Source organism: Dermacentor albipictus, chromosome 1, assembly GCF_038994185.2.
Source record: "Dermacentor albipictus isolate Rhodes 1998 colony chromosome 1, USDA_Dalb.pri_finalv2, whole genome shotgun sequence".
In the NCBI taxonomy this organism is placed as follows: domain Eukaryota; kingdom Metazoa; phylum Arthropoda; class Arachnida; order Ixodida; family Ixodidae; genus Dermacentor; species Dermacentor albipictus.
The window spans coordinates 45845585-45872920 of record NC_091821.1 but is presented as its reverse complement, the minus strand read 5'-3'; the positions used below and the strand labels follow the sequence as shown (position 1 = coordinate 45872920).

Sequence of the window (27336 nt, the reverse complement as noted above, 5' to 3'; positions counted from 1 at the left end):
CAGTCACTTTTTTCAGACTCAGTCTGTTTCTATATTTCTGTGCGTATGTATGGTCAAATGTGTGGTTTCAATTCCTTAACTATGCTTTTCTGTATGCTCGGTATGTTGGATATTCTTGTGCAATTTATGTGCGTCTTGATGTCGCAATGATTACGTGGAGCTTCTTAACTATGCCTTGGGATAGTCAGCTCAAATGTGGCATATTTTCTCATTTGTCTGCATTTATTCAGCAACTATGTGAATAACGATATGTGTATGTGAAATCGGTCAAAGTAGGCTGCGCGCGAAAAATCCAGAGTTGTTTGCTTAAACTCTGAAGTATGCAGGTTAGCCTTTTTAAAGCATTTTAAAGCGTTTAACCTTCGATAAAAATGGTACCGTGTGGAACCGCATAAAGGCACGGTGGTAAGCTGAACGTTCTCGCATTTTTTCCTCGTGACAGCTGGCGCATTGAGACTGTGTCGTTCGGACGCTACGCCTTTGATCGAAGACGCAGACGCTGTCGAAACAGAGAGCGTTTTGAGACGTTGTCGTTGAGAGGTCGCTATCAGAGGCGGTCGCAGGCGCTGCACGGGGTTCAGAATTGATTTTTGTGGAAATCGGACTTGTGTTCCGGTTGGCTCCCATGTACGGGTAAGGTATGGGGCAAGCGTACAGGTAAGCGAGGGAAGGAACATATCGAATGTCATACACTTTGCTTTCAGCGCAAAATGAAGAAAGCACACAAAATAGAAACACACAAAACATACTTTATTGCGCTACAGGCAGCATTATTGTCAACTAACTTGCTCATCTAGAAATGTACTGTTGTGCCTGGCGATGCCCTATAGGACAAAGGATGCCGCACCAGCGACATGCAGCTGTCACGGTTGATGTTCACGCCTCATCATTCACTTCACCTCAAGACAGCAACGTCGCCCTCCTGAACGCCACGAAGAGGCCACTGATCGGTGACAGGTTCATCGTCGAGAAGTCCGGAGAAATCGTCGACAGCAGACTCAGTTTGCCTTGGTGGACGCCCGACCACCACGTTGGAGAAAGCAGCACCACGTGGGCGACAAGAGCACCACGTTGGAGATCAGTGAGGGGCGATAGAGGTGGTGAACGATTCGGCATTTGTGATTGACCAGTGAATTCCCTCAACGAGGGAAAGAGGGAAGAAAAGGGCATAAAAGGCGGATCCGGACGGCTGTGGAAAAAAGGGGAGACGCTCGGACATGCAAAGACGCTAGCATGCAGTCTGCTCCAATAGTTGGAGCCGTGTTGTAAAACTGAACCGTATTCTTTTTTTTTATCCTTTTTTCATTCTCTTCAACGTCGCTCGGAACCCTGCTTTCTCCCGGCACCTGGCACGGAACCATCCTTGGAACCTTCGTTGGCCGCGCGGTCCCCCTAATTCACAACAGTACACTACATAGTCAGTACCATTGAATAAATTAAAAATAACCTCAGTCATGTAATTTTAAAATGTCCGATGATGTATTCGGTTCGCTATCCAGGTGCTTTAGTATACTGTCGTATATATATACTGATGCATATATTTGCCCCGCGATTTATTCATGGCAAGTTACCTAGCTTTTTCTCTTACTTTGTATATTTAGCTAAGAACCTAGAAAAGTGATAGTGTGTTTTAATTTTAACCCGTTAGTTCCTCGCTCATTAAAGTACAGCCCTAAAAGCATACATGCACACACACATAAATGAGGGGGCTGATCATCTTCACGGCGGCCGCATTTCGATGGGGGCGAAATGCGAAAACACCCGTGTACTTAGATTTAGGTGCACGTTAAAGAACCCCAGGTGGTCAAAATTCCCGGAGTCCTCCACTACGGCGTGCCTCATAATCAGGAAGTGGTTTTGGCACGTAAAACCCCATAATTCAATTCAATTCTGATCATCTTTTTATTCGATTCATGCTTTCCTCGAGTCAAGCAACACTGCCTGTTTCCTCTTGCAAAAATCATGGTTTGCATTCTTCAGCGATGTCATGAAGCTCTACGATTTCTTCGTCCTGTAATTTCAGTGCAAAAAAGAAAAAAAGGAAACGCAGTGCGTTTAGCAGATAACGAAACATTTCTGTGGGACCAGAATTAGGCACTCAGAACATATCCTAAATACGAATTTATAACAAATAGAAACATCGGGAAATAAGACAGGCGAGGTAACGCCTGTAGAGATTCTGGTTTGCAACGAGTCCTCGACGAGTCATCCTACAACACTTGCCTTGAGTTGCACGTGTGCTATACATTTTAACAATGTGTTTAAACAATATCAACAGCGATAAAATAGAACATTGGCGCAGCACATATTTTGTTTTGCTTTCCTTCTCGGCAAGCAACACGCGCTGACGCGCGTGCGTGGGCGCGAGCGCGTCTTTAACCAGTTAGCCAGCTTGGCGGGTGTCGTCATTTTCCACTCTTGCGCAAATGTGCATGGATTGCATAATAGCCAGCCCTCCGCGACATCAGAGTCTTGCCGCTTGAAACGAATATTGTGCACTTGCCGCTGCTATGCTTCCGCTCACCTATGTCTTCTGCTGGTGTTGAACAACACGGAGTTAGTTTAATTATCGTGAAATTGTTTGTTTTCTCTACTTTCGTACTATTTTTTCAGTCTGGTCAGGCTGGCTGGGACACCAAGTAGAGGTGACACGTTCTTCTAGCATTTCAGCAGTTGGCACTCGTTAATGGAGGGAACACTCGAGTGGAGCGCTGTCGTAGAGCAACTATCCACTCTAAAGGTTGCCCCAATTTCCCAGCATGCAGAATTATTGCCTGGATTTATCGTTTATTTTTTTTTCGGGATGTCAGACTCTGCATGGAGTCTGAGTAACTGTGGATCGAACTTAGCCTAAATACAGACTTAAAGCTTTAAGCGTACCTTATGCGAGCCGGCGTTGTTGGCCTGCGGCTTCCTACAGTATCTACTGCGCATTCACTTATGTTAGCATAGTCAATCAATGTCGTTCTTTCCCAGCCACAAAATTTATATGGTATGGATGCAGCCAATATAATTTCCCTTTTGGTTTTTAACTGCTTATATTAACTTTAACAATGCGCAGCGTTGTCGTTAAGCGCACTCTGCTGGTGTTTTGGAAAGCCGCAACGGCACATATAATTAACATCAGTCAGTCACCACGAATAACTTACCGAGAGGTACTGTGGGAGCACGTCCACCTGTGTAGTAGAAAACAAGTATTTTAGGTTCTGTACGTCACTGTGACGAGTGGTCTCGGGAATTCACTTAGTACAAGTAATAAAAGAGCTCATTTGACAGATATATTCAAGTTACTAAAAGGTATGCTCAAGTGAATTTTGCAGATAATGAGTGGTGCTTGGGTCTGCAGCTTTATTATGTGCGACGTTAGGGCTTAAGTAAGGATCAATACGAGACTCGAACTGCAGAATGTTCTGAACTCTTAAGAAGCGATCGTCTTAACATTTACCTGAAGTCGAAATTTCATCAAAAACTTTAAAAAAGTGTAGTAAAGCTTTGTCCGAAATATTTTATTGTTGATAATTTTAAATACTGTTTTCCTTTGGCCTACATCTCTATCAAATCATGGCAATCGACAAATGAGGCAGCTGCTCAAGAGCGTGACAGAATTTCACCACCCTCATGTCACCACTATCGAGCATGGCTTTGTTTCAGTATTCGTTTTACGTGCTCCAGCCCTGTTGGAGTACGCGTCTCGCGTTATACTTTGGCTCTTTTAGAGCTTCTCCGCTTTTAACGAAGTACCACTGAAAATTAAGTCAATTTCTTCAGCCGATAACTTCGTTATAACGAGGGTTTATTGTATAAGATCAAGGCCTGCTTTAAGTGTGATGTTCCGTCCATTTCTGTATATTGGTGTGCAATATTAAATGATCTGCAAGGTTATGCTCCGACATTTCGTGTCCTTGCTGTGTCGGATATGTGCCTGGGGGTACACGACAAGTGCCACGAGTTATGTGGGAGATGGTAAATACACCTAGTATAGTTATTAGTTCTTTTTTTTCAGTCAATTGAATAGGTATTGTAACTTGTCTGCAATCGATAATTACCGCGATTCGTCAACAAAACAACTTGCCGCAATATGTCTTTATAGACCTCAATGAGCACGCCGGTTCGAAAGTGAACAAATAATCTCTCACAACGCCTACGCGCTCCATGTGAAGTGAACGTCCTACGAAACGTTGGGCGCTGCTACAAGTATTCTACCTCCTTGGTAGTGTTCAAGCGCTTTTTAACGCGAATTGCATTGCACTTGCGCTCTAGCTTGGTGAACTTGAACTCTGAACTACTCTCGGGAGCTCCATTGCAAGCGCGACTTACTGCGCGTACATAGAAAAGGCGACAGAAAGAACGAGGAAGACAAGCGCTGACTTCCAATTGTATTTTTATTTCGAATAAGATGCATACATGACAAAGATACCAAGACAAAAGCGCCCCCTGCAAAAATACGAAGCCAACATGAGCAAGCACTGAAAATTCAAACTTGGAGGGGTTGCTTTTGTCTTGGTATCTTGGTCATATGTGCGTGTTATTCGAAATAAAAATTCATTTGGAAGTCAGCGCTTGTCTTCATCGTTCTATATGTCCCCTTGTCCATGTATGCGCTGTAAATCGCGTTCGCAATGGAATACGAACTAGCCCGTACTCAAACCCTGCTCGGGAACTGGCGTTTGAGTGCGTTGTCATTGCTATGGCTTTGTTATCCCAACAGGGTTCATCTTTTTAATGCACTTCTGAGCAGAGGAGTAGCCGGGACGTCTACGAGGCGCCCAAAATTCCGTAAATGCATTTAATTGAATATTATAACAATAATGCCATACACAGGAACAAACAGCGCAGATGACGTTTCTCTTATATAGACACATACTATATCTACACATATCTACACAACATACACATATATAAAGTATCAACATGACAGTATCATATATACCCAATACGTCTGAAAAGAAATAGCCCAAGTTGCTTCCCGCGTAGATTTTCGTTATTATTCGTCTGTAAAGGACCGCAAGAAGAGGGTTTGTACTTACCAGCTCTCCCTGTCCACACAGCGTTTGGATCATGCACACGTCATTCAGGCAGTTGAGCTGAAGCCTTATTCTGAGCAGACTGGCCTTGAGCTGCACACATCCGAGATAATTGCGAAACAGTTGCGAAAGTAAGAACACGCCACCACTATGCAAAGCGATGAAGTTGCTCGCGCTACCTTCTCTATTTGTTTTTGTTTTCTACACAATGACACCTCAAGAAATTGTGATCACAGACTAGACTTGATAAAGTTCCAGCCGTAACGCTTATTAGTGCCCTGATATACATACATCTTTCGCACGAGATAATAATCTGAGAATAAAATACTCACTTTCTCGAATACATAGACAACCAGAAAAGGTTGTCATCACGTATGTACAACAGTGGGCTAGGTGAATCTAAAGGAGGCGGGACGATGACCAAGCGCCCCGTTTTCTTCTTTGAGGAGGTTGACTATGCCTGCTCATGAAGAGACGATGATAGATGCAGTGTTATTTTGCTGAGCCCACGTACGTTGTTAGATATTACGTACGATCGTGTTCATGTATGTAGATTGTTGAATGAATGGGTATTGTTTAGTGGCGCAAGGGCCAGGGATGGCCAAAGAGCGCCATGACTAATTATGTGTTGTTAAGCGCTGCTTTGTGAGTTTCGATGGTGGGATGTAACATGGCTGTAAAGTGGCCTAAAATCAATGCGTATCATAAAAGCGTAAAATGATATATAGTATAAAATTATGATAGTGAGCAATGTAGTTGTCTATGGGTATGGTACGCTTGATAAGTGATCATGACGCTAAAATGCAAGAACATGGAAATAGCTCCTATGCCTCCGGAAGGCCTTTGAGCCCAAAGGCTGGGAGGCAGGCGCTTTCTATTAATGCAGTTACCGCAGCAGAAACCTCAGTTAAGAGGCTGTGCTATGGATTTCCTGGTGATATAACATGAAAACTACGTACATCTTTCAAAAATTCGAACAACGACTGATATTTAAAAAGAGGTTCTATACCTATGAACATTTGAGGATGAAGCGGAATTCGCTGCCGATGTGGGAATGGAAAATGCTTTTTCCTATTTGTGTCTAATTCCCTGCATTGTATCAGGATGTGAAGCACGGTAAGTGGCTCACCACATTTATCACACGTCGGTGGATCGCCACTGGACAAAAGGTATGCGTGTGTGCTGTATGTGTGTCCTATCCTGAGTCTGCAAAGTGTTACTTCTGTGTGACGGTTCTTTGATACCGGCGGCCAGTTGCCAAGATAAGGCTTGATAACATGTAATTTATTTGCTGTTTGTTTATCCCACAAGCGCTGCCAGAAATCTCTTAGTTTTTTTCTTATTGAGGGCTTGAGGTCCATTACAGGGATAGTCGTGGAAGTGTCTGCAGCGTTCGCGTTCACGGATGTGGCTAGCTGGTCCGCTAAAACGTTTCCCTCTATCTCTCGGTGCCCCGGCACCCAGCATAGGACGATATGCTGCTTAGACGCATAGATTTTTAGCAATGCTGAGTAGAGAGAAATAATTACAGGGTTTTTATATTTCTTGACAGTTTTCAAAGCATTTACGACGCTCAAGGAGTCTGTGTATATAACAGCCTTTGGGATATTAAATTCTTTAATGTGTTTAACAGCGGCCAATATCGCGTAGGCCTCTGCTGTGAATATACTTGTGTTAGGGTGCAGAACACCAGCATCCGAAAAGGATGGACCGACCGCTGCATAAGATACGCCAGAATTACACTTCGATGCGTCTGTAAAGAATTCAGGAGAGGAGTATTTGTGCTGTAATTCGAGGAAATGCATTCGTATATGCGCGACAGGCGCGTGCTTTGTAACAGTTACAAAAGATATATCACAGTCTATTGGTTGCCACTGCCACGGCGGGGGCCGTATAGCAGGGGACATAGGGTGGTATTCAAGCAGTGGAACCCTTGTTTCTTCAGCCATGTCTCTGACACGCAGTGAGAAAGGCTTTGCCACTGTGGGCCGGTTGCGAAAAAGTTGACAACTGGACAAATCGTTTATGGTGGAGAACGCGGGCTGCTCACTGTTTGCGTTCACTCTCAGAAAATACATGAAAGAGGAGTATGTTCTCTGCAGATTAAGTGACCACTCATCCGATTCAACGTAAAGGCTTTCCACTGGGCTTGTTCTAAAGGCGCCTGTGGACAAGCGAATGCCTAAGTGGTGGACAGGGTCTAGCATCTTCAGAGCAGTTGGAGTAGCCGACTGGTAAACTATGGCTCCATAGTCTAGTCGTGTGCGTATGAGGCTTTTATACAAGTTCATGAGACATTTTCTATCACTGCCCCAGGTTGTGCGTGAGAGCACCTTTAAGATATTCATTGTTTTCATGCACTTGTCTTTAAGATATTTTATGTGCTGCACGAAGGTTAGCTTCGCGTCTAAAATTATGCCTAAGAATTTATGTTCCCTGTTTACGGGTAGACGCTCACCATGCAACACAATTTCAGGGTCAGGGTGCAGGCCTCTTTTTCTGGAGAAAATGACACAGGTACTTTTTTGTGGGTTCAATCTGAACCCGTTCTCATCAGCCCATTTGGAGACCCTGTTAAGTCCAAGCTGGACCTGTCGCTCACAGATTGCAAGAGAACTTGACTGAAATCCTATCTGCACGTCGTCAACATACGTTGAATAGAAGATGTTATGTGGTATGTGTAGACGAAGAGAATTCATTTTTACTATAAAGAGTGTGCAGCTGAGCACCCCGCTCTGCGGCACTCCAGTTTCCTGTACAAACTTCTGTGACAGAACACTGCCCACTCGAACACGGAATGTCCGATTGGACAGATAACTTTCTATAACATTGAACATATTTCCGTGTATACCTAACTGTGAGAGGTCTTTCAATATCCCGAACCACCACGTTGTATCATAGGCTTTCTCCATATCTATGAATACTGATAAGAAAAACTGCTTATGGACAAAAGCTTCACGGATACGTGCCTCGATACGTATGAGATGGTCAGTGGTGGATCGACCCTCCCGAAACCCGCACTGGAATGGGTCTAGCAATTTGTTTGATTCTAGGAAGTGTAGTAGGCGACAGTTAATCATTTTTTCGAATACTTTGCAGAGGCAACTTGTTAATGCTATAGGTCTATAACTTGATACAGAGGAAGGATCCTTTCCGTGCTTCAGTATTGGAATTCTAACAGCCTCCTTCCAAGCAGAGGGGATCTCGCCGGAAGACCATATAACGTTGTAAAGGGAAAGGAGGGTTTTCTGTGTTTCGGATGGTAGTTGTTTTAACATCTCATATATTATGCGGTCTGAACCTGGGGCGGATGTATTACAGCAGTTCAGTGCTGCCTGCAGTTCTGCTATGCAGAATGGTTCATTGTACGGCGCACTTTTTGCACATTTCCTTTCTAGCTTTTGGTTCTCTATTCGTGTTCTGTACTTTAGGAATGTTTCGGTGTAGTGTGAGGAGCTGGATATGTGTTCAAAGTGTGTGCCAAGAAAGTTGGCTTGATCTTCCAGGCTTTCTCCGTGACTATTTACTAAAGGCAGGGAATACGTTTGTTGTCCATTAACCTTTTTCACTCTATTCCATACTTTTGTCTCATCTGTGTACGAGTTGATGCTTGATATAAACTTCGCCCAACTCTCTCGTCTTGCTTGCCGGCGCGTTCTCCTTGCCTGGGATTTGACATGTTTAAAGTTTTCCAGGTTTTCAGCTGTAGGAGAATCGCGAAATATCGCCCACGCTTTGTTCTGGTTCCTCCGTGCTTGCCTGCATGCATCGTTCCACCAGGGAACACGCCGCTTGGAACCCATGCCGCTCGTTTGTGGAATACATTTACAGGCGGCATCCAGTATAAAAGCTGTAAAATATGCAACAGCATCATCTATGGTTATACCAGACAACTCAGTCCACATCATGTAAGTAAGAGTTCGGTACCGTTCCCAATCGGCTGAGTCATTCTTCCACCGAGGGACCAGCGGGGGAAGTTGATCTTGTTTCGGCGTAGTTAGGATTATTGGGAAGTGGTCACTCCCATACGGGTTGTTAAGCACATTCCATTTAAAATAGGGTAAAAGCGTCGGCGATAAAATGCTAAGATCTATGGCAGAGTATGACTTGTTGGACAGGTTAAAATATGTGGGCTCCTTCGTGTTCAAGAGACATGTTCCAGAGGTAAAAAGCACCTGTTCAATGACGCGACCTCGCGCATCACAGCGTGAATCGCCCCACAAAGTACTGTGTGCATTAAAATCACCAAGAATAAAATAGGGGTCCGGGAGCTCATCTATTAATGACTCTAAGTCGCGTCTGTGAAGGTGATGATGTGGTGGTATATACAGAGAACAGATTGTAATGAGTTTATTTAAAAGTATGGCTCGAACGGCCACGGCCTCAAGGGCCGTTTGGAGCTTTAGATGCTGACACGCTACACTTTTGTCAGCAATAATAGCTACACCGCCAGATGCTGCGACAGCATCCTCGCGGTCTTTGCGAAACGTAACGTGCTTTCGGAGAAAGTTTGTCTGTGTAGATTTTAAGTGTGTCTCCTGTAAACACAGCACTTTTGGATTGTGTTTATGGATAAGTTCTTGAACATCATCAAGATTCCTAAGTAGACCTCTGACATTCCATTGAATGATTTGTGTATCCATATTTTAAATTTAATTGGTGCTGTGTTTACGGAAACGGAAGGGATGTCTTAGATTACAGAGCCCTTTCGAGGCCCTGTAACCGGGGTTTTGCTCTTTTTGAAGCGTTCGAGGGAACCTCGCCGCTCCTTAGGCGCCTGGGGCGCCTTGGGGGTAGGTGTAGTGTCCATTGCCTCTTGTGAGGCGCCGGACACATGCTCTTGTGAGCGAGAAGTTACCAGGGAAGGTCCCGCCTTGGAGGGCAAAACCCCTGCGCCCACCAGCCCGGAGGTCGATGGGGTTCCCTGGGGGATTTGGCTGCGCCGGCCATTGCCAGCACTGGAAGGGACCTGGGAGGTTGAGGCAGCCTCGGCTGCACCCACCTTCGGGGTCGATGGCCCCTTTTCCTCGGTTGGCGGAGCAGCGCTGGCTGCAACCACCGTCGGGGCAGATGGCGTAACTGCCGACTCACTGCGTGTGGGTCGGACAGTCGCCGGAGACCGTTGTGACGCTGCCCCCTGACGCGCCACTTCGGCAAAGCTTTTCTTTGGCAGGTATGCAACCCGCCTGCGTGCCTCCTTGAATGATATATTCTCTTTTACTTTTATAGTTACTATTTCCTTTTCCTTCTTCCAGGAGGGGCACGACCGCGAGTACGCGGCGTGATCCCCGTCACAGTTTACACAGTGGAGAGAGTTATTACATGCTTCAGTGGCGTGTTCAAGGGCACTACATTTCGCACATGTTTGGCGGCCTCGGCAGCTCTGCGAGCTGTGGCCGAAACGCTGGCATTTGTAACATCTCAAGGGATTTGGCACGTATGGTCTTACACGAAGCTTGATGTACCCGGCCTCGATTGACTCGGGCAGGACACTTGAATTGAAGGTGAGTATTAGGTGTTTGGTCGCAAGTTCTTTTCCGTCTCTCCTCATCTTGATTCTTTTGACGTTTATGACATTCTGTTCGCTGAAGCCCTCCAAGAGCTCAGCCTCAGTGAGCTCTAGCAAATCATCGTCGGAGACAACGCCGCGGGAGGTATTCATCGTGCGGTGCGGGGTTACTACTACTTGGGTCTCCCCAAATGATACTAGTTTAGGAAGTTTCTCAAATTGTTTTAGGTCGCGGAGCTCCAAGAGGAGGTCACCGCTAGCCATCCTTGACACCTTATATCCTGGGCCAAAAACTTCGGTAAGAGACTTAGATACAAGGAACGGGGAGATTGTTCGCACTTGCTTAGCTGGTTTTTCTGCGTGGATCACATGAAAACGGGGAAAATTGTGGACTTGACGTCCGAAAAACTGAAAAACTTCTTCGGTGCGCCCTCGTTTCTGAGGGCGATCAGGTAGTGTAGGAAAAGCATGTTCCATAAGTAATGTTGGGTTTTCGGCCGCGATGCCGACCACCCACCATGGAGCCCAACAGGGGGACGTGACAGGAGTTCCTGCTAGAGAAACCCTGCCAACGCCAGCCGTACATCGCTGCTATAACCAAATACAACATAACCAAGGCTGGCTAGCTACACAAGGTTAACCCTTGCCGCCGGGAAACTAGGAAGTGAGGAGAAGTGATGAGAAGACAGGAAAGATGAAAAAGGCGAGAGAGAAAGACGAAGATTGGAGAGGAGGACAGGAAAAGGCGACTGCCGATTTCCCCCGGGTGGGTCAGTCCGGGGGTGCCGTCTACGTGAAGCCGAGGCCAAAGGGGTGTGTTGCCGCCGCCGAGGGGCCGTAATGGTCCAAACACCCGGCATTGGCTCAACCCCCAGGATCCCCTTTTCCCCGGACACGGCTAAGCCGCGCACGGCTACACACGGGAGGGTCCAACCCTCGTGTGCTCGGGTACGTGGTGTCGCAACACACCAAACGCCTGCTTACGCAGACGCCCCTGCGGGGATGTATGTAGATTGTTGTGTGGTGACGCACAGGAAAACTCGATCGGATCCCAACACTTATAAAATGCTAGATATATTTTTAGCAGGTCAGCAGGCTATTCGATAAGATCTTGCAGAAGTGAATACAAAGCTTTCAGACACTGGAGGAACTGTAACTGATTTCGTGGACGAATGATAAAGCTTGACCTAGACTTAAAGGATATAGGCGAAAAGACGGGAATAATTGATGATCTGAGCGACCGAGTGGAAAGGCTCCAAGAGTCCTTTCGACTGCAGCTCAGTAAAACAAGCAGTCTTGATGGCCGTAGCCCCAGGAATACCCTATTGCATCGGCATTAACGAATTAGCCGGAGAAACGGATGCAATGCTGCGTGAGAAGGTGATGAAGGAAAATTTTCTCGACAAGCTTGGTGTTAGCTGTACGTCAGTCGCAAGAATTCAAAGAATGGTGAAACAATCATAAAAACGCCATATAATTATTTGGTAGGTGGACTATTTAGAAGAATAAGAAGCGCTGCGCTCAGTAGGAAACTAAAGGATACGGGCATTTTTATTCATAATCATTATTCATGGGATACACTAAGAAAGCAGAACTGGCTGGGGCGAAATGCCAAAACAGATAAACAAAAAGGCAAGAAAGTATTTCCCTGTAAATGATAAGTTACGTATCGATAACACGTTCTGCATATGGGAAGATGCTTCTAACAATCGCATTGCTTTGGAACCTACTAGCCATGCTATACCTTACGCATAGCTCAAATGGGAGTCCGCGCGTCAGATACGCATGGTTTCTTTGAATGCAAGAAGCATCGCAAATAAAATTGATATGCTTGAGTATTTTTTACTTTGTGACGACCCTCATTAGTTGCACTAACAGAAACTTAGCTGAATGATAAAATTTATGATGGTGAAATTGTACCCCTGGTTATAGAATATTTAGGCCAGATCACTTTTCACGTGGAGGTAGAGTAGTAGTGATTACTAAATGTACTGCTGTTAAAGTATTACGTCAAATAGAAGAGCATGAACGCTTGTTCTTGAACATAGAAATATGTGCATACTCGTTCTTACTTTGCGCGGTTTGCCGGGCGCCTAATGCTGAGTAAATGTTTCTTCCTAAACTCTATGATCATTTGACCACTCTGAACCCTGGTTGTGTGATAACAACAGCTGATTATACCCTACCAACAATTGGATGGACAGAATTAGTGTATGGTAACAGGGAAAATGCTGACATTATACTTCATATAATTTTTTTTATTCTGATTCCGTAAAAAAAATTACAGAGGGCGCTATCTTGGATCTTTTCTTTTTTCTTAGCGAAGCGTTTTCTGATGGTGCCATTTCTGTTTAATCGGAGATCTCTGATCATAAATTGGCGTTTTTTTTTCTTGGTTATGTAAATCCTGTGCGAGCAGTTTGATATGTGAAGTATTAAGCGTTAACAATTTTGACCACAGGGATGATACATCAGTCATTTATTATGTCGAGAGAGCACAATGTGGATATTACGTATCATGACCTTCACAGTTTAAGTATGAAACTAAAGAATGTGATTTTTGCTTGTATTGAAAATTTTGTTCCGACAAGAAGAGTAAAAAAGATCATAAGAACCCTTGGGTTTTAAAACATTAAATAGAATCTCAAAGAAGCGCACTACTGAACAGCAACACTTTTTTGGAAGTAAGGAACACTTTGGACACTAAACTGTGAAAAGCCAAATTTCGTTATTTTACTCTCACCCTTCCTGATTTTCTAAAAACTGATCCCCCAAAGTCTGAGGTTACTTAAAGGGCCTCTCACCAGGCCCTTTCAATGTTTCTTCCTAAACTCTATGATCATTTGACCACTCTAAACCCTGGTTGCGTGATAACAACAGGTGATTATAACCTACCAACAATTGGATGGACAGAATTAGTGTATGGTAACAGGGAAAAATTTTGGTTATATGCTGAAAGTTGTTACATGTTCTCTAGGGAGCGTTCTGACGCAAATTTTTTTCAAATCGGCTATTTAATAGCCGAGATAGAAATAGTTCAGTGCCGCGAACCCATGATTTCAGGAGGCGAGCTCCACTGCATAGCGAGATGCCCTCTCCTCTGACCCCGTCCAGCGTGCGCAAGCGAAATTCCTTCCCTGCGTTCTCCCATGCCGGACCTCGAGGATCGCGTGACATATACGTCAGGGGCCCCGGCTTGATTATTATCTCCTCGTTTCTTTCTTTTTTTTTGCGGCGCTTCGCATTTTTGCTGACGGCGTTGCGCTCATCTGCCTCATCTGCCTTGCAAGGCAGATGAGTATTACACTCTTAGAAAAATTTACACCCTTTGGGGCGTATCTTGTCCCACAACAATAATCGTCATCCGTGCTGCCCGCGTTTCCTTTCTTTAACGCTGCGAGCACGGTACTTTCCAGTCACGAACGGCATGCGCCTTATCAGTGTGACGCAGCATTCTCGACAGGAAAGTAGCGAGCGCCGAGTTTTCAGGAAAAGAAACGCAAGCAAGGCAGATGATTATTGTTGTGGGACAAATATACACCCCAAAGGGTGCAACCATTTTAAGAGTGTGCTTGCGTTTCCTTCCTTGAAAACTCGGCGCTTGCTACTTTCCTGTCGAGAATGCTGTGTCAGACTGATAACGCGGAAGCCGTTCGTGACTGGGAAGTCCGGGCTCGCAGCGTTAAAGAAATGAAACGCGGGGAAGACAAACGACAATTGTTGTTGTGGGACAAGATAAGCCCCAACGGATGTAATTTTTTTAAGAGTGAACAGTGTATATGCCTTATATACACTCCAAAAGGTGCAACCGTTTTAAGAGTCTACACTCTTAGAAAAATTTACACCCTTTGGGGCTTATCTTGTCCCACAACCATAATCGTCATCTGTCTTGGCCGCGTTTCCTTTCTTTAACGCTGCGAGCCCGGTACTTCCCAGTCACGAACGGCATACGCGTTATCAGTGTGACGCAGCATTCTCGACAGGAAAGTAGCGAGCGCCGAGTTTTCAAGAAAGGAAACGCAAGCAACGCAGATGACGCTTATTGTTGTGTGACAAATATACACCCTAAAGGGTGCAACCGTTTTAAGAGTGTAGGGAGCCGGGTTCTCCGCAGAAACGGCATTGCGGAGAGATCTGTGTAGGGGCTATGAGGTGATTCCTGTTTGGGTGGAGGAATGTATTGACTTGTATAGCTCGGAGGAATCTCTCTTGCTCTCTAGGTAGTGACTTATGTGGGGGAGGGTATGTTCTGCAGGCTAGCTTGTATTGTTATGTAATGTCTGGGTACGCGACTACAGGGGGTGCATGCACTACTCGGATTCCTCGGCATCGGCTCGGCGGGTCAAATCTCGAGCCACCAGGTTGGCAGATCTTTCCATGAATGCCGTGGTGGGCTTGCGCTCAGATGATCAAGACTGATCTCGTTGACGGCTCTTAATTGGGGATTCTGAGCGTGTTATGAATTCTGCATGTATAGTGAAGTTGCGACACGCCTGTTGAGAGTCGGTCGCAATGACTTCAACCTCTGTTTGGTAGAGCGCGAGAGCTATGGCTCGGCTTGGAGGGGATCGTTTCGGGGGAACGAAATGCTGCTCCGATGTTCTTTGTTCACGATTACGGTGGCTGTTGTGGTTGTTCGTCCGGGGTAAGACACCACATCCATGTATGCTGCAGAGGGTTTACTCCCGTATCGCATGTGTATTGCCGGCAACGTTCACCCAGTGCACAACGCACAGCAAAGGGAAGCCCATGCTCAGGCCAAATACTGTAAAGATTTACCCCTTCGCAGATGACTGTACTATTTAAAGGAAGTGTTGTGCGATTAAGACCACAAGGTATTGCAGGAGCCCTTGTTGTCAGTTGAAGGGTGGTGTCGAAAATGGGATATAGACATAACTGCTGATAAAACTGTGCTTTTAGGGATAACATGCTGAAAACAGCATAGTGATTTTACCTATAACCTTTATATTTATAAAATCACCCAGGTAAACAGATATAAGTATTTGGGTGTTATTTTCACTAGTAGCCTGCCGTGGTCAGCACACATAAAAGACGTTTGTTCTTCAGCTTTCACGAAGTTGTGCTTCTTAAGGAGAAAACTAGGCAAGGCACCTAGTAAGGTTAAGTTGTTGGCGCACAACACCTACATCAGGACTAAGTTGGAATATGCATCAGCCATTTTGAATTCCCACACTAAAATGGAGATACACTAGTTGGAAATGGTACAGAGAAAAGCAGTACAATTTATTTATGGAAAGTATAAAATATGCGTTTCTCCTACCAAACTAATGGCTGACAATCACACTCCAACCTTGGAAAAGCGTAGAAAACTTAACCGAATAGAAATTCTTAATAATGTTATGATAGGCAAACAAGACATTGGTACTTTATCAGATGTCAAACCTCTTATTATACAGAAGATAGCTTATACGCAGGAACATGAGTTAAAACCGATTTGTGATAAGAACAAATGCATTGAAAAATACCATCTTTGGACGGACTATTACTGATTGCAATGCACTTCCTCAGTCCCTTTTCGACGTCGCCGATTTCAGCAAGGAACTTGAAAATTTATAGTTTCAGTAGCCCGGCAAGCATACTGCGTAGTTCTGTTGTGATATTTCTTTTATATTATACCAAAGTATGTGTTCCTGTAATTATATATACTCAATGTCTGTGGTTGGTATACTACCTCAATTTTCGCTATTGAGTGTTCTTGCGATGGAACATACTACTCATTTTTGTGTTTTAGTGGAACATATTCCATGTGTATTCAATCACTCCTTGGGCCTACTGTCTCGCAGTATTATGGAATAGAATGAATAAATTTCCGCGTGCTGTTAGCGTGAACACTGTATAAATAGCATAGCTGAAGAAGTGAACGTGTTCAAAGGATTACATGTGCACATATTGCTTAGTACCTAAATTAGAGGACGGTAGAATTTCCTCTCCCACTGAAAGTTTTCTTCCACGAACATTACAGATCTTTAGATGCTCATTCGCTTTAACAGACCGATCTATCAGCAATGCAGTTTTTTCTGCAATGAATTGAGTGAAAAGTTTGCTTTTTCTTTTGTAGTAGACTGCAGCTTCTTCGTGTATATTCCAGCTGCATCATGTTAGATACTCAATGACGAAAATGTTTTAGTTAGCTCTGGCCGTTCGAGCGAGGCTTTGTTTAACTTAAGTTGAAGGCGCTAAACTAGCTACGGGCTTGCGAACGCTACTGCAGATGTATGACCAACATTCCCAAAATGAATTACAGAAATGCAAAAACATACACAAGCCAACAAAACGCCGTTTGTAAGACTATATAGAGGAAATGCAATTTACATATTATAATTGCGACCTATAAAGCCATGTATTACTGGAAAAAAAACTACAGTGTGCCGCCTTTTCAAGTATTCAGCGTGGAACAAGAGGGGGCCGACATAATACATGCAGTACTAGCAATCAACTTGCTAAGCACTAAGAATATCTGACCGACTAACTGACCTCTTTTGAGTTAACTCCGGGCAACACACACATTATAGATACTGTTGTTGGTATAGCGTGAACATTGCTTTTCTGTATTAACAGCCGACTGTTATAAGATTACGTAAAACTAGAATAGTTGTCAAGGGAAGGGTAAGCAGGTTGTCAAGAAAAAGCTAAAACTTTTTTTCTACACATAGTGGGTATATACAGCGCAATGATGAAGCAAACGCAAAAGCATAAAATTTGGTCTCGGAGCTTTCATTTATGAGTGAAAGCATGTTTCTAACTAAGCAAATGGCCACGAAGCCTAACATATAGGAATGATCTCCACCAACATTGGCCGGCTTGTTCGTTAAAATCTCTTTAACGAGTAATGGTAACGTTGTTATATATCTAAGGAACTCTTTACGTTGTGCGTTTCCCTGTAAGCTTTATTTTACTGTTTGTGCATGTTACGAGAAAGACGGGTGTAATGAACTGCTGGCATGCTGTTGGCGATATGGTCTGCTGTTTATTCCAGCCGCAGTCTTTGACAACTCGCCCTAACTCGCACGGGCATGTGATGCTTGAAGTTCATGTTCGCTGATTGCGTGATAGCTAGAGCCAAACAAAAGTAAATGGACATACAATTTAGTGTAGTTGATGTCGCATCGACATAAAACGAAACGGTATACGATAAGCGTGCGACATTAATTGCGCCGTGAAAATTAAAGCAGAACGCATCTCACCATCACTGTCGGCGTTAATCCGATTGGCATTCAAGCAATGCCGCGACTCAACGTATTTCTGAAGTCACGTTTATTTCAAGTTTGTAGTGTTCATTCTAACACTTCCATTGCTTCGGCTGCATCTGACTTACACTGTCTCCGGAAAGAGAGAGAAAAGAATGCACAGAAAGGCAGGCAGGTTAACCAGAGGTATTTATTGCCTGTAGGCTACCCTGCACGGGAGGGGGGGGGAGGTAAAGGGGGAAAGGAAGAAAGTGGGAGACGGAGATAGAGAGAAAGAGAGACGAGCGCGAACAAACCGCGTACACTATAGAGCTGTCGGGGGCGGAGTTATTAAAGTCTATCGTGAAGCCCCGTAGACCGTAGGAACCTTAATAACGCGAGTAAGCCCTTCAACGCGGATGTTCTTTGTAAACACTGACCACCTAAAGCGTTGTATTCTGATAGTGGACGATTGTCCAAATGGTCCAGTACTCTGCCCATCACTCGCCTCTGGGCACAATATCGCGGGTAGACACATATAATATGTGCGACTGTCTCATCGCTCTTGCATGTGTCGCACGTGGAGCTGTTGACCACTCCAATAAGGAAAGCATAGGAGTTCGTAAATGCAACGCCTAGCCACAGACGGCACAGCATGATCTGTTCACGTTGGGCTAACCCAGGTGGTAGGTGCATCTGTATGTCCGGAGACAACGAACGCAAATGACACATGGTGAAAACGTTAGAGCCCCACAGGGGCAAAGTACATTCACGCGACATCAATCGCAGCCCAGCCATAGCGTCTGTTCGCGAAACCGGAATGAAGAAACGTTGACCACTTTCATTCCCGCTGATGCTGCAATGTTCTGGAAGTCATTGAAAGATTAGGTTGTGTCCCTTGTCATGGATGCAATAATATATGTGTCGAATTTCTGAGGCCAGTTGTACATTGCATTGGGTCCGTGGCGCGTTGGGATTTGTAGGCAGTGAAGGGCTGCCTTGGAGTCACTAAAGACTGCCCATTGTTGTAGTAGTTCCTGATTAATGAAGTCAAGTGTAGCATGTAGTACCACAAGTTCTGCACCTGTCGATGTAGTCACACATGAAGTTTTTAATTTGATTTCTTCAGATTTTGCCAGCAGGATGACTGCAGCAGCAGAGCTGTTGAGTTTTACCAAACCATCTTTGTAGACATGTTGCCGGAATCTCTGCACGTCGTGAATGCCTTCCAAAGTTACTGGCTTCAAAGCTTGCAATGGTGCGCCAGCTTTTTTCTGATGCCTAGAATTGTCAGTTGCACTTGCGGCCGGTGTAGACACTACAATGGGTCTGATAATCTTGTAGCAGGCGTAAATTGCGATGACAAGTAGGACTTATGCCTTGCAATACTTTTGGCAAAAGTTGAATGTGGCCTCTTTGCTGGAAAGCAAGCAAGATGGTTTGAGAGATCCGAGTCAGGTGTCGGATGTGTGCTCTCAGGACATCCGTACCGGAATTAGTCCACTTTGCTATGACACTCACTCGCCAAGGTCCCCCATGAGCATGAGGACGACACAGCGATGACGATTCGATGATCAAGAAGGATTGACGTCGTGGAATGAAAGAGGCGTTGTGCCGACGATGGCATGACGAAAATGACATGACGATTATAAAATGATGCTGATAGTTTTAGGACGGCAGCCGAACGATGATGGCTTGAAGACAATGGGATGTCGACGAGTGCGGGACTACAACAGCATGACGACAACTTGATGACAAAGCCGGAATGACGACGGTGGCACGACCACGACGCTGTGACCACGACTGCACGACAGTTACTGTCTGACGACGACGCATTGACTACGACGTCATGACAAAAGCGGCATAATCACGATTGAAGAGCGACAGCATGATTATGATAGAATGACGAAGAACGAACGACGAAGATATACTGACAATTACAACCACATGGTGAAAATAGGATTACGTTTCTGAAGTGATAACGAAGGTAAAACTTCAGCATGACGACGATGCCATGACGACAAAAACATGACAATGGCTTTGTGACGACAATGCCATAATGACGATTGCATCACGGAGTTAGACTGACGAAGATAGAACGACCCTGTTGGCATCACGACTAAAGTATGGCAACGAATGCGTGACAACGACGCAATAACACTAACGGCGTGGCAATGGTGTAATGACAATGAGACGATGACGAGTGTGCGACGACGATTGCGTAACGACGGGTTATTACAAAGATTGTATGATTACGATAGTCTGGCGACGACGGTATGACGAGATTCGTATGATGAATTCGGAGTGACGATGGTGAAACCAGCACGACGACCTCACGTCGACGGTGCGACAACGTATGCATGGCGACTGTATGATGATCATGGCGGGACAATGTCGGCATTGACTAGAGTGGGATGAAGAACCTGGAATGGCGACAATGGAGCGGACACGACGGCATCACTATCCCGAGCGCATATCGAGTGGCCCAAGCTTTTAGACAACTTGAGTCACTGGGTCAGCATAGAATCCGTGATGACAACTACATGACAAAGGTTGAAAGACGAACATTATGACGACGATGAAACGACCATGACGGCCTCATGACAGCGGTATAAAAAAGAATGCATGGCGACTGTATGACGACGATGGCGTCGACGGCATGACGAGAGTTCGAAGACAAACCTAGAAAGACGACAATGCAGTGACGACGATGGTATCGCGCCCACGAGTACCACTGGCCCCCGCTATTAGTCAACGTGGGTGAGTGGGTCGGCATAGAAGGCGTGACGACGACTGTATGACGAGACTCAGATGACGAAACTTTGATGACGACGATGAAACGATGTGACGGTATGAGAATGAATGCATGGAAGCTGTATGACGAAGATGACCTGACGACGATGACGCCATGCCGCGAGTAGAAAGACAAACCTGGTAGACGATAACGCAAAGACCACGATAGTATCGCGGCCACGAGCACGTACCCAGCTGCACGAGCAAGTAGACAACTTGCGCCGCTTAATACGTGCAAAAGGCGTGACGGCGACAGTCGGTTGAGGAAGCTTTAATCACGACGATGGAACGACCACGACGGAATCACGGCCATAAAAACATACTTATAGTGGCGCAAGCCTAGATAACTTGGGCCACATGAAATAAACTTGTGGCGGAACCAATCTAACGATGTCTGCATCACCACAACGTTATGACATCAAATGCGGGGTGACGACTGCATGGCGAAGACTGCACGACAAAGGTATGAGCCCAATGGGATGACGATGCTAGCGTGACAACGATGGCATAGCGAGAGTAGGACGACAAAGCTGGAATGACGACGATGCATGCACCACGACAGCATCCCGACTACAAGTGCCCAAGCTGTTAGACAACTTGAGCCATTGGGTCGGCGTAGGAATTATGACGACGGCATGACGAAAGCCAGTAGGCGAAGCTGGAATGACGATGGTCGAATGACCACGACACCATCACGACGACGAGCATATGCCCAGTGCATGATACATGCTGGTAGACAACTTGGGCCACTGGGTCGGCATAAGAGGCACAATAAAAAGATATATCGGCTCAAAAGGCCTGAAGTGGGCAAATAATGCTAATCGCATTAATATCAGGATCACAGGGAGCTTGCTATTACAAATATGCAGAGCGACTTTTTTATTATATGGCACTTAGGAGATGCTGTGGCCTTTAGTTGGCGCCAGCTGCTCTTCTTTCACATAATGATTGCAAAGAAAAAAACACTTAAACACATTAAATGTAAAAGTCATCTTCAAATCATAATAACACAAACTCCAGTAACGTAATTACACTAATGCCACACTAAAACAAAAAGTAAACTGAGAAGCACAGTAACATAATGTCTAGTCACATAGGTGCACTAAAGAAAGCGCAAAGTCCGGTCACGTAACTACACTAAAACCAGGGCACATAAGAAAGCACGGATTAGATTCAAATGAACGTACATGAATTCCTACAGTGAATGGGCCAAAGGTGGCTAAAAAAATCCCAAAGCTTACCACATTTAAACACTCCGCTCATTTGTTTCCGAGAATATTGCTTGCTTCTACAAATCTTTGAAGGGCCAGTGACGTTCGTCTTTGCAGTGAGTATGTTGGGACTTAATGCTCGAACGTGGTGGACCTAATCTTGCCGTCAAAAATGCTGCGAGCAGCGGCAACACCATTGCTTTTCTTCGCTGCTTCAGTTGAAAGAAACACGCTGCACAGTAACAAAACTGCGTGGAAATTTAAAGAGGGCATACAAAAAAAGAAAAAGAGGCTGGGCATATACGCCATGGCCCGGACAGTGTGGCCATTTTCATTTCTCTGCCAGCGATGGCGCCGGTGTCATATATTGCGTTTCGCGCCGGTCGAAAAAAAAAAAAAAAGAAAAGAAAGCGGGGAAAAAATAGGTTTGTGAAAAAAATATACGCTGCTTCCAAATATACGCTGTATCAATAATCTTTCTCACAAACTTTTATTAAATACGGAATAAAAAGAACAAAGAAAGAAAGGTGTGGAACGTTGAGAATATAGCGCTAGACCCGTCACACAAAGCGGTGATTGTGAGCAGAAAGAAGCCGAGTCCACAGTTGAGCAAGCTTTGACTGTGCTGCCGCTGTATGCGGCTTGAAGCCCACCCCTTTTCGTCATCCTTAACATATATGCTTACAGCGTGCTTCACGTGAACGAAAAAAACATGACTAGGACACAAGTGATTACATTTGTCATTGTTTGAATTAAAATTGTGGCTGGCGTAATTTACTCGTGTGTTCAGTGCTTTACGAGAACCCACTCGAAGCAAAAGTTGGGGCCTCTGCTGACGCGACGGAATGCCGAGAACATCTCGACATATAAGACGATTGTTTGAAGCTTAAGTTTCGACGACTTGGGCGACTTGGTTATGCATTGCGAAAAGGGTTTTCGTGCTAGGAGGCGCGGTCAAAAAAAGGGAGACACAGGACACACGAAGCGCTACTTAAAACTCATTTACTTCGAAAGAGAACATCGCTTAATATACAAGACATGGCATGCTATGCGCACTTTATGTGCACACTATTTCCCGGGTAAGCAATTACTTTGTCGGATAGCGAGAGGGAAGGCATGCTTACACAATCTGATTATAAGGCAAGCTGTAAAAATGGGGAGGGGGGGAGGACTCCGGATTAATTTTGACCACCTGAGGTCCCTTAGGGTGCGCCTAAATCTAGCTACACGGGCGTTTTTACATTTCGCCCCCGTCGAAACGCGGACCGCCGCGGCAGGTCTTCCACGCCACGACCTCGGGCTAAGCAGCTCAAAGCCATAGCCACTAAGCCAGCAGCTCTCCGTTGCGTCGAATGCACGAGTCATGACCAACTCTCCCAAAGATGTACACCTCAACTATGGAGCATACAGGTGGGTCTGTGTCGTCCACAGATTTTTATGCGGGGACTTCGGCCAGCTATGCTGGAGCTTCGGGTACACTCTAGCTGGGAGGGGAACATTGAGACAACCGTATTAGCGGTGCCGTAACGAATGCGTGCTGTGCGAATACTCTCGCGTAACTATTATCATAGCTGTATTCTGTCAGAATTTTTTTTTCAATATTTCGCGGGGGTTTCTTCACAGCCCGGTAAAAATAATTACCTTAAAAATAACGTAATAAAAACAACTTGTTTGTTTCTCAACCATTTGTAGAAGTTTTCTGTAAATTATGCTCGAAGAAAATATGCAAAAATTTGCCTAACTCAACCTAACCTTGTTCGCGCTTCAAGAAATGATCTGAGTAACCAGGTCGCTTGCAAATATTATTGCATTCGTCTCATTCGGCAAAGACGGGGCACTATTTTCTTTGTTCACGTTACGTGCACAGCGTCCAGTATAATACGTCCAGTATAATACGCCCAGTATTAAACTCCCAGTATTAAACCCCTGTATGAAACGTCCAGTATATAGGAAAATGTGGGTGTTAGCCACTTGATCTTCTACGTACCCCAACAGAGGCCTTCAGCTGAATGCAGGTTGTCACTATGGACAGCTCTTCCGTGTTGTAGCCTGAAAAAAACAACGCCATAAAGTACAATGTAGGGTGCGGTGTTTACCGAAGTTATTCGCCACATCTCAGGAGTTGTTACACCTAAATACTGCCGCTAGTGGGTTAAACAGCCTTGCTCCAGTCACTGGAACTGTAACTAATGCATACTAGGGGCTCCGGCTCTAAATAATTATTTCAGAACAATATATGGAGTGCTTAGACTAACGTTTTGAAGGACAGTATAAACTAATACCGAATTCGTTCTGACTGGTAAAGTAATTTGAAAACCCTGCTTTCGTTCATTTGGAGGGAAAAGTGTAAATTATTACTGGAGAAAATAAAGGCTGAAGCCTTCTTTCTCTTTAATTCTGCGCCTCAGCCTCACCAGAAGTACGCAACTACGACATCGCAAATTTCAATGCATTTTCTCGCGTTTGGGTCGCTTTGTCGCATGAAAACGTCTCGAAACTCGTTTTACTGAGCCATTGGTTTCTTCGGAATTAATTGTCGCGGTGTATCGTGAGTTGAGAGGCAGAAAAACGAGAAATTAATCATATCGAATCAAACTTTTCATTGTAAATAAAAATAATCAAACTTTTCATTGGTTAATATAAATAATCGAATGTTACATCGGTTAATATAAATAATTAACTTTCGTCGGGCGAAATTGCCCTCACAAGGTAGTAATTGGCGTTCCAGAGCCACGATCAGATTATGAGGCACGCCGTTGTGCGGGATTGCGGATTAATTTTCACAACCGGGGGTTCTTTAACCTGCACCTAAATCTAAGTACACGATGTGTGTTCTTTATTACAACCTTGCCAGGTAAGCTTGCAATGGCATCCTTCAGGTGCCTGTTCAGCAACAACCCATTGTTAAAGGAACGGACCGCGCTCGACGTGATGGAGCTATGCGGCCTACTGTGCTTCCATTAGGAAGGCACGTACTATTTGATGTACAGCGGTACCTTCTACAAACAGACGTATGGAACGGCCATGAGGGCTTTCATCTCTGTATCCGCGGCAAACCTGACGATGAATTGAATCCGGCACGGAGTTCCTTCCCTGCGCCGACGTAAAGTGCTCCTGAGGTAGATGGACGGCTGATTTTTCACTCTGGAGGAGGTGCACGTTCAACGATTTGCATCTGAACAGTATGGAGCCTTGCATAAAATTCCCCTTAGAAAAGGATGCCGGCGGAAGCTTCCCTTTGGTAGGCGCATATATGATTACGCGCTCAGACGTCGGTGTACAAGTTCGCCGTCTACTTGAAGTCCATGCACCCGTCTGCTCACAGGCGTTCTGCCGTTACAGCGATGGCTAACCGTGCGATGGACACATGCTCCACAGCTACAAAGGTGATAGTGGAGCTGGAGACCGTCCGGGATGATTTGAAACGCAACGGTTATACCCGAAGCATTTTACTGTGATGATGGTGTGACCCGGCTTTCAAGGGGGAGCAGGGTATCCTCGAAACCAAAACGTACAGCGATCCTCTATATTCATGGAATTATTCAACGGCAGCCGAAAATTTTTAAGAAAGACGGCATCCTAATTGCGCATGTGCCGACGAGCAAGCTGAGGAATGAGCTCACCAACGGAAAAGACGCTCTGCGTCGCTCAAAGCATATGGAAGTGGTTTATAAGAGTGCCTGTGCAGATTTCTCATCTGTCTATATCAGAGAAACGAGAAAATTCCAAAAACGACAGGAACAACATAAGAACGATGCAGTCAAGAACCACGTGGTATCAAATGCCATCACAGAGCACGTTTAAAACGCGCCATGCTAAAAACTGGGACAAGGGGAAGGTCATTACCACGGAAATGAACTTATAAGCAAGACTTCGTCTGGAATCGCTGGTTAACCGTATACCACAGAGAACAAGCTCAACAGGACGCATGGCAACCTGTACAACGTGTATTCTCTAATCCTAGGACCAGTGCACAGGCATTCATAAAAGACTGTCATCCTTTGAGCTAGGAAACGTCCTTGACCCATTGACGAACGCAGGCAATGCATTTCCTAAGATACATTGGTATTTATTTATTTATTTATTTATTTATTTATTTATTTATTTATTTATTTATTTATTTATTTATTTATTTATTTAAAATACCTTACAGGCCCTATGGGGGCATTGTGTAAGGGGGTTACAAAATCAAGGCAAAAAAGAAAGAGTAAGCAGCCTTCTAAAGTCTAGTACAAAAGATACGCCTTAATGCAGGGCTCATCAACATTACTACAAAGATAAAAACATGAAAAAGGAAAAACTGAAGTAATGAAATGCCACAAAGGTACACTTCAAAGAAAGAACACGAGTAAAGTTTAACGTAAGACAAGAATAAAAATACATATAAAAAGAAAGAAAATAGAAAGTAAAATACAGGGAAATTAACAGATCAGGGAGTACAATGCTTCAAGAGATGTTTCGGGAAAAAGACGCAAAAAAGCAATAATATATACAGGGCATACAAGTGAACACGTGACGTAGCATAAAATAGCAATTCAAAGAGCGAGATAGCAATGCCTCAATAGAAATAAAAACACCGCAAAAGTTCGAAGCACATTGCCAAGTTCGAGAGACAAGATATATCAATGAGATACTTTAGTTTGGTGAGTGTTGTGGCATATTTTGTGTACGTTGTGTATCTCTGTGATTTACTGTGCATATCATTTTATTGTTCATAATACCCATCCGGAGTAGCATGTTGGCATGCCGTCGGGCGAACCTCTCCAACTCTCATTAAAGAGCCTCTCTCTCTCTCATCGATTTACAATCACTGATTTACCATGATACATGTTAAAATTATTCTCAAGGCGCATTTGAGAAAAAGGAATGCCTAGTATAAATGACTTGGTAGGCGAAATGGGGGGGGGGGGGGGGTTAACTCATATAGAACTGATTTTATACAAGCATTGCAAGCGCGTCACCTCACCGCATAGCTCCAGATGTCCAGCTGAAGCCGTAAGAATGGCGCACGCCAGGAACACAACCAGAACCTTCATTTTGGCGCTGTAGCCTTTGGTGCAAGAGCTCGCTATACCCAACTGCACCGTTGCCTAACCAACTGAGACTTTTATAGATGGGCTAGTGCACTTTGCCCTTGGCGTTGCCAGGAAAGTGTCTCTACAGCACCGGTCTCGGCTTTCGCTTTAACTAAGGACGGCAGTTTTTTGAATGGTGTGACTGTGTCCCGCTGAGCCGTTTTTCTAGGGAACAAGATGCCTCAGCGACACCAGGGAGCACGCGTTCGCATTGTGATAGCGCCGATAAGGCGAACGAAGGCTGAAAAGAAGCCGTCGGGCAAGGGTGTTCCTTATGTCAGCTTTCCAAAGTGCCCATCGTGCGGTATCACATTGAAGACTACAAAAAGCCACTTAAAACACAATATCAGGGTATTTACCTTGTTCATACCCTCCGCGGTAGCTTATTAGCTATTGCATTGCGTTGCTGAGCTCGAGGTCATTGGTTGGATTCCGGTCGCGGCAGCCGCGTTTCGATGGGGGCGAAATGCAAAAGAGAGAGAAAGGATGCATAGAAGGGAAAGAAGGCTAACCAGATATAGTTCCGGTTGGTTGCCC

At 44.9% G+C, this 27336-nt stretch overlaps 1 protein-coding gene across 1 annotated transcript; it reads right to left on the bottom strand.

The window, feature by feature from the left end:
- Nucleotides 1-1878: 1878 nt before the first annotated feature.
- LOC135905320 (antimicrobial peptide microplusin-like) lies at nucleotides 1879-26882 on the bottom strand. Its single transcript, XM_065436354.2, has 5 exons — nucleotides 26691-26882; nucleotides 23712-23773; nucleotides 5028-5117; nucleotides 3150-3176; nucleotides 1879-2011 (listed from the first exon to the last, which is right to left on the bottom strand). The coding sequence occupies exons 1-5, from the start codon at nucleotides 26758-26760 to the stop codon at nucleotides 1961-1963; spliced, it is 300 nt and encodes a 99-aa protein (XP_065292426.1). The 5' UTR covers nucleotides 26761-26882; the 3' UTR covers nucleotides 1879-1960.
- Between the last annotated feature and the right edge of the window lie 454 nt (nucleotides 26883-27336).

What these genes read in the sequence shown, in the direction of transcription:
- LOC135905320 (XM_065436354.2), bottom strand. Translation starts at nt 26,760, where the DNA reads ATGAAGGTTCTGGTTGTGTTCCTGGCGTGCGCCATTCTTACGGCTTCA. An exon ending in TGGACATCTGGAGCTATGCG is followed by an intron (nt 23,774 to 26,690) that starts GTGAGGTGACGC and finishes TGTTTTTTTCAG; the next exon opens with GCTACAACACGGAAGAGCTG. An exon ending in AGCTGAAGGCCTCTGTTGGG is followed by an intron (nt 5,118 to 23,711) that starts GTACGTAGAAGA and finishes GGATGTGTGCAG; the next exon opens with CTCAAGGCCAGTCTGCTCAG.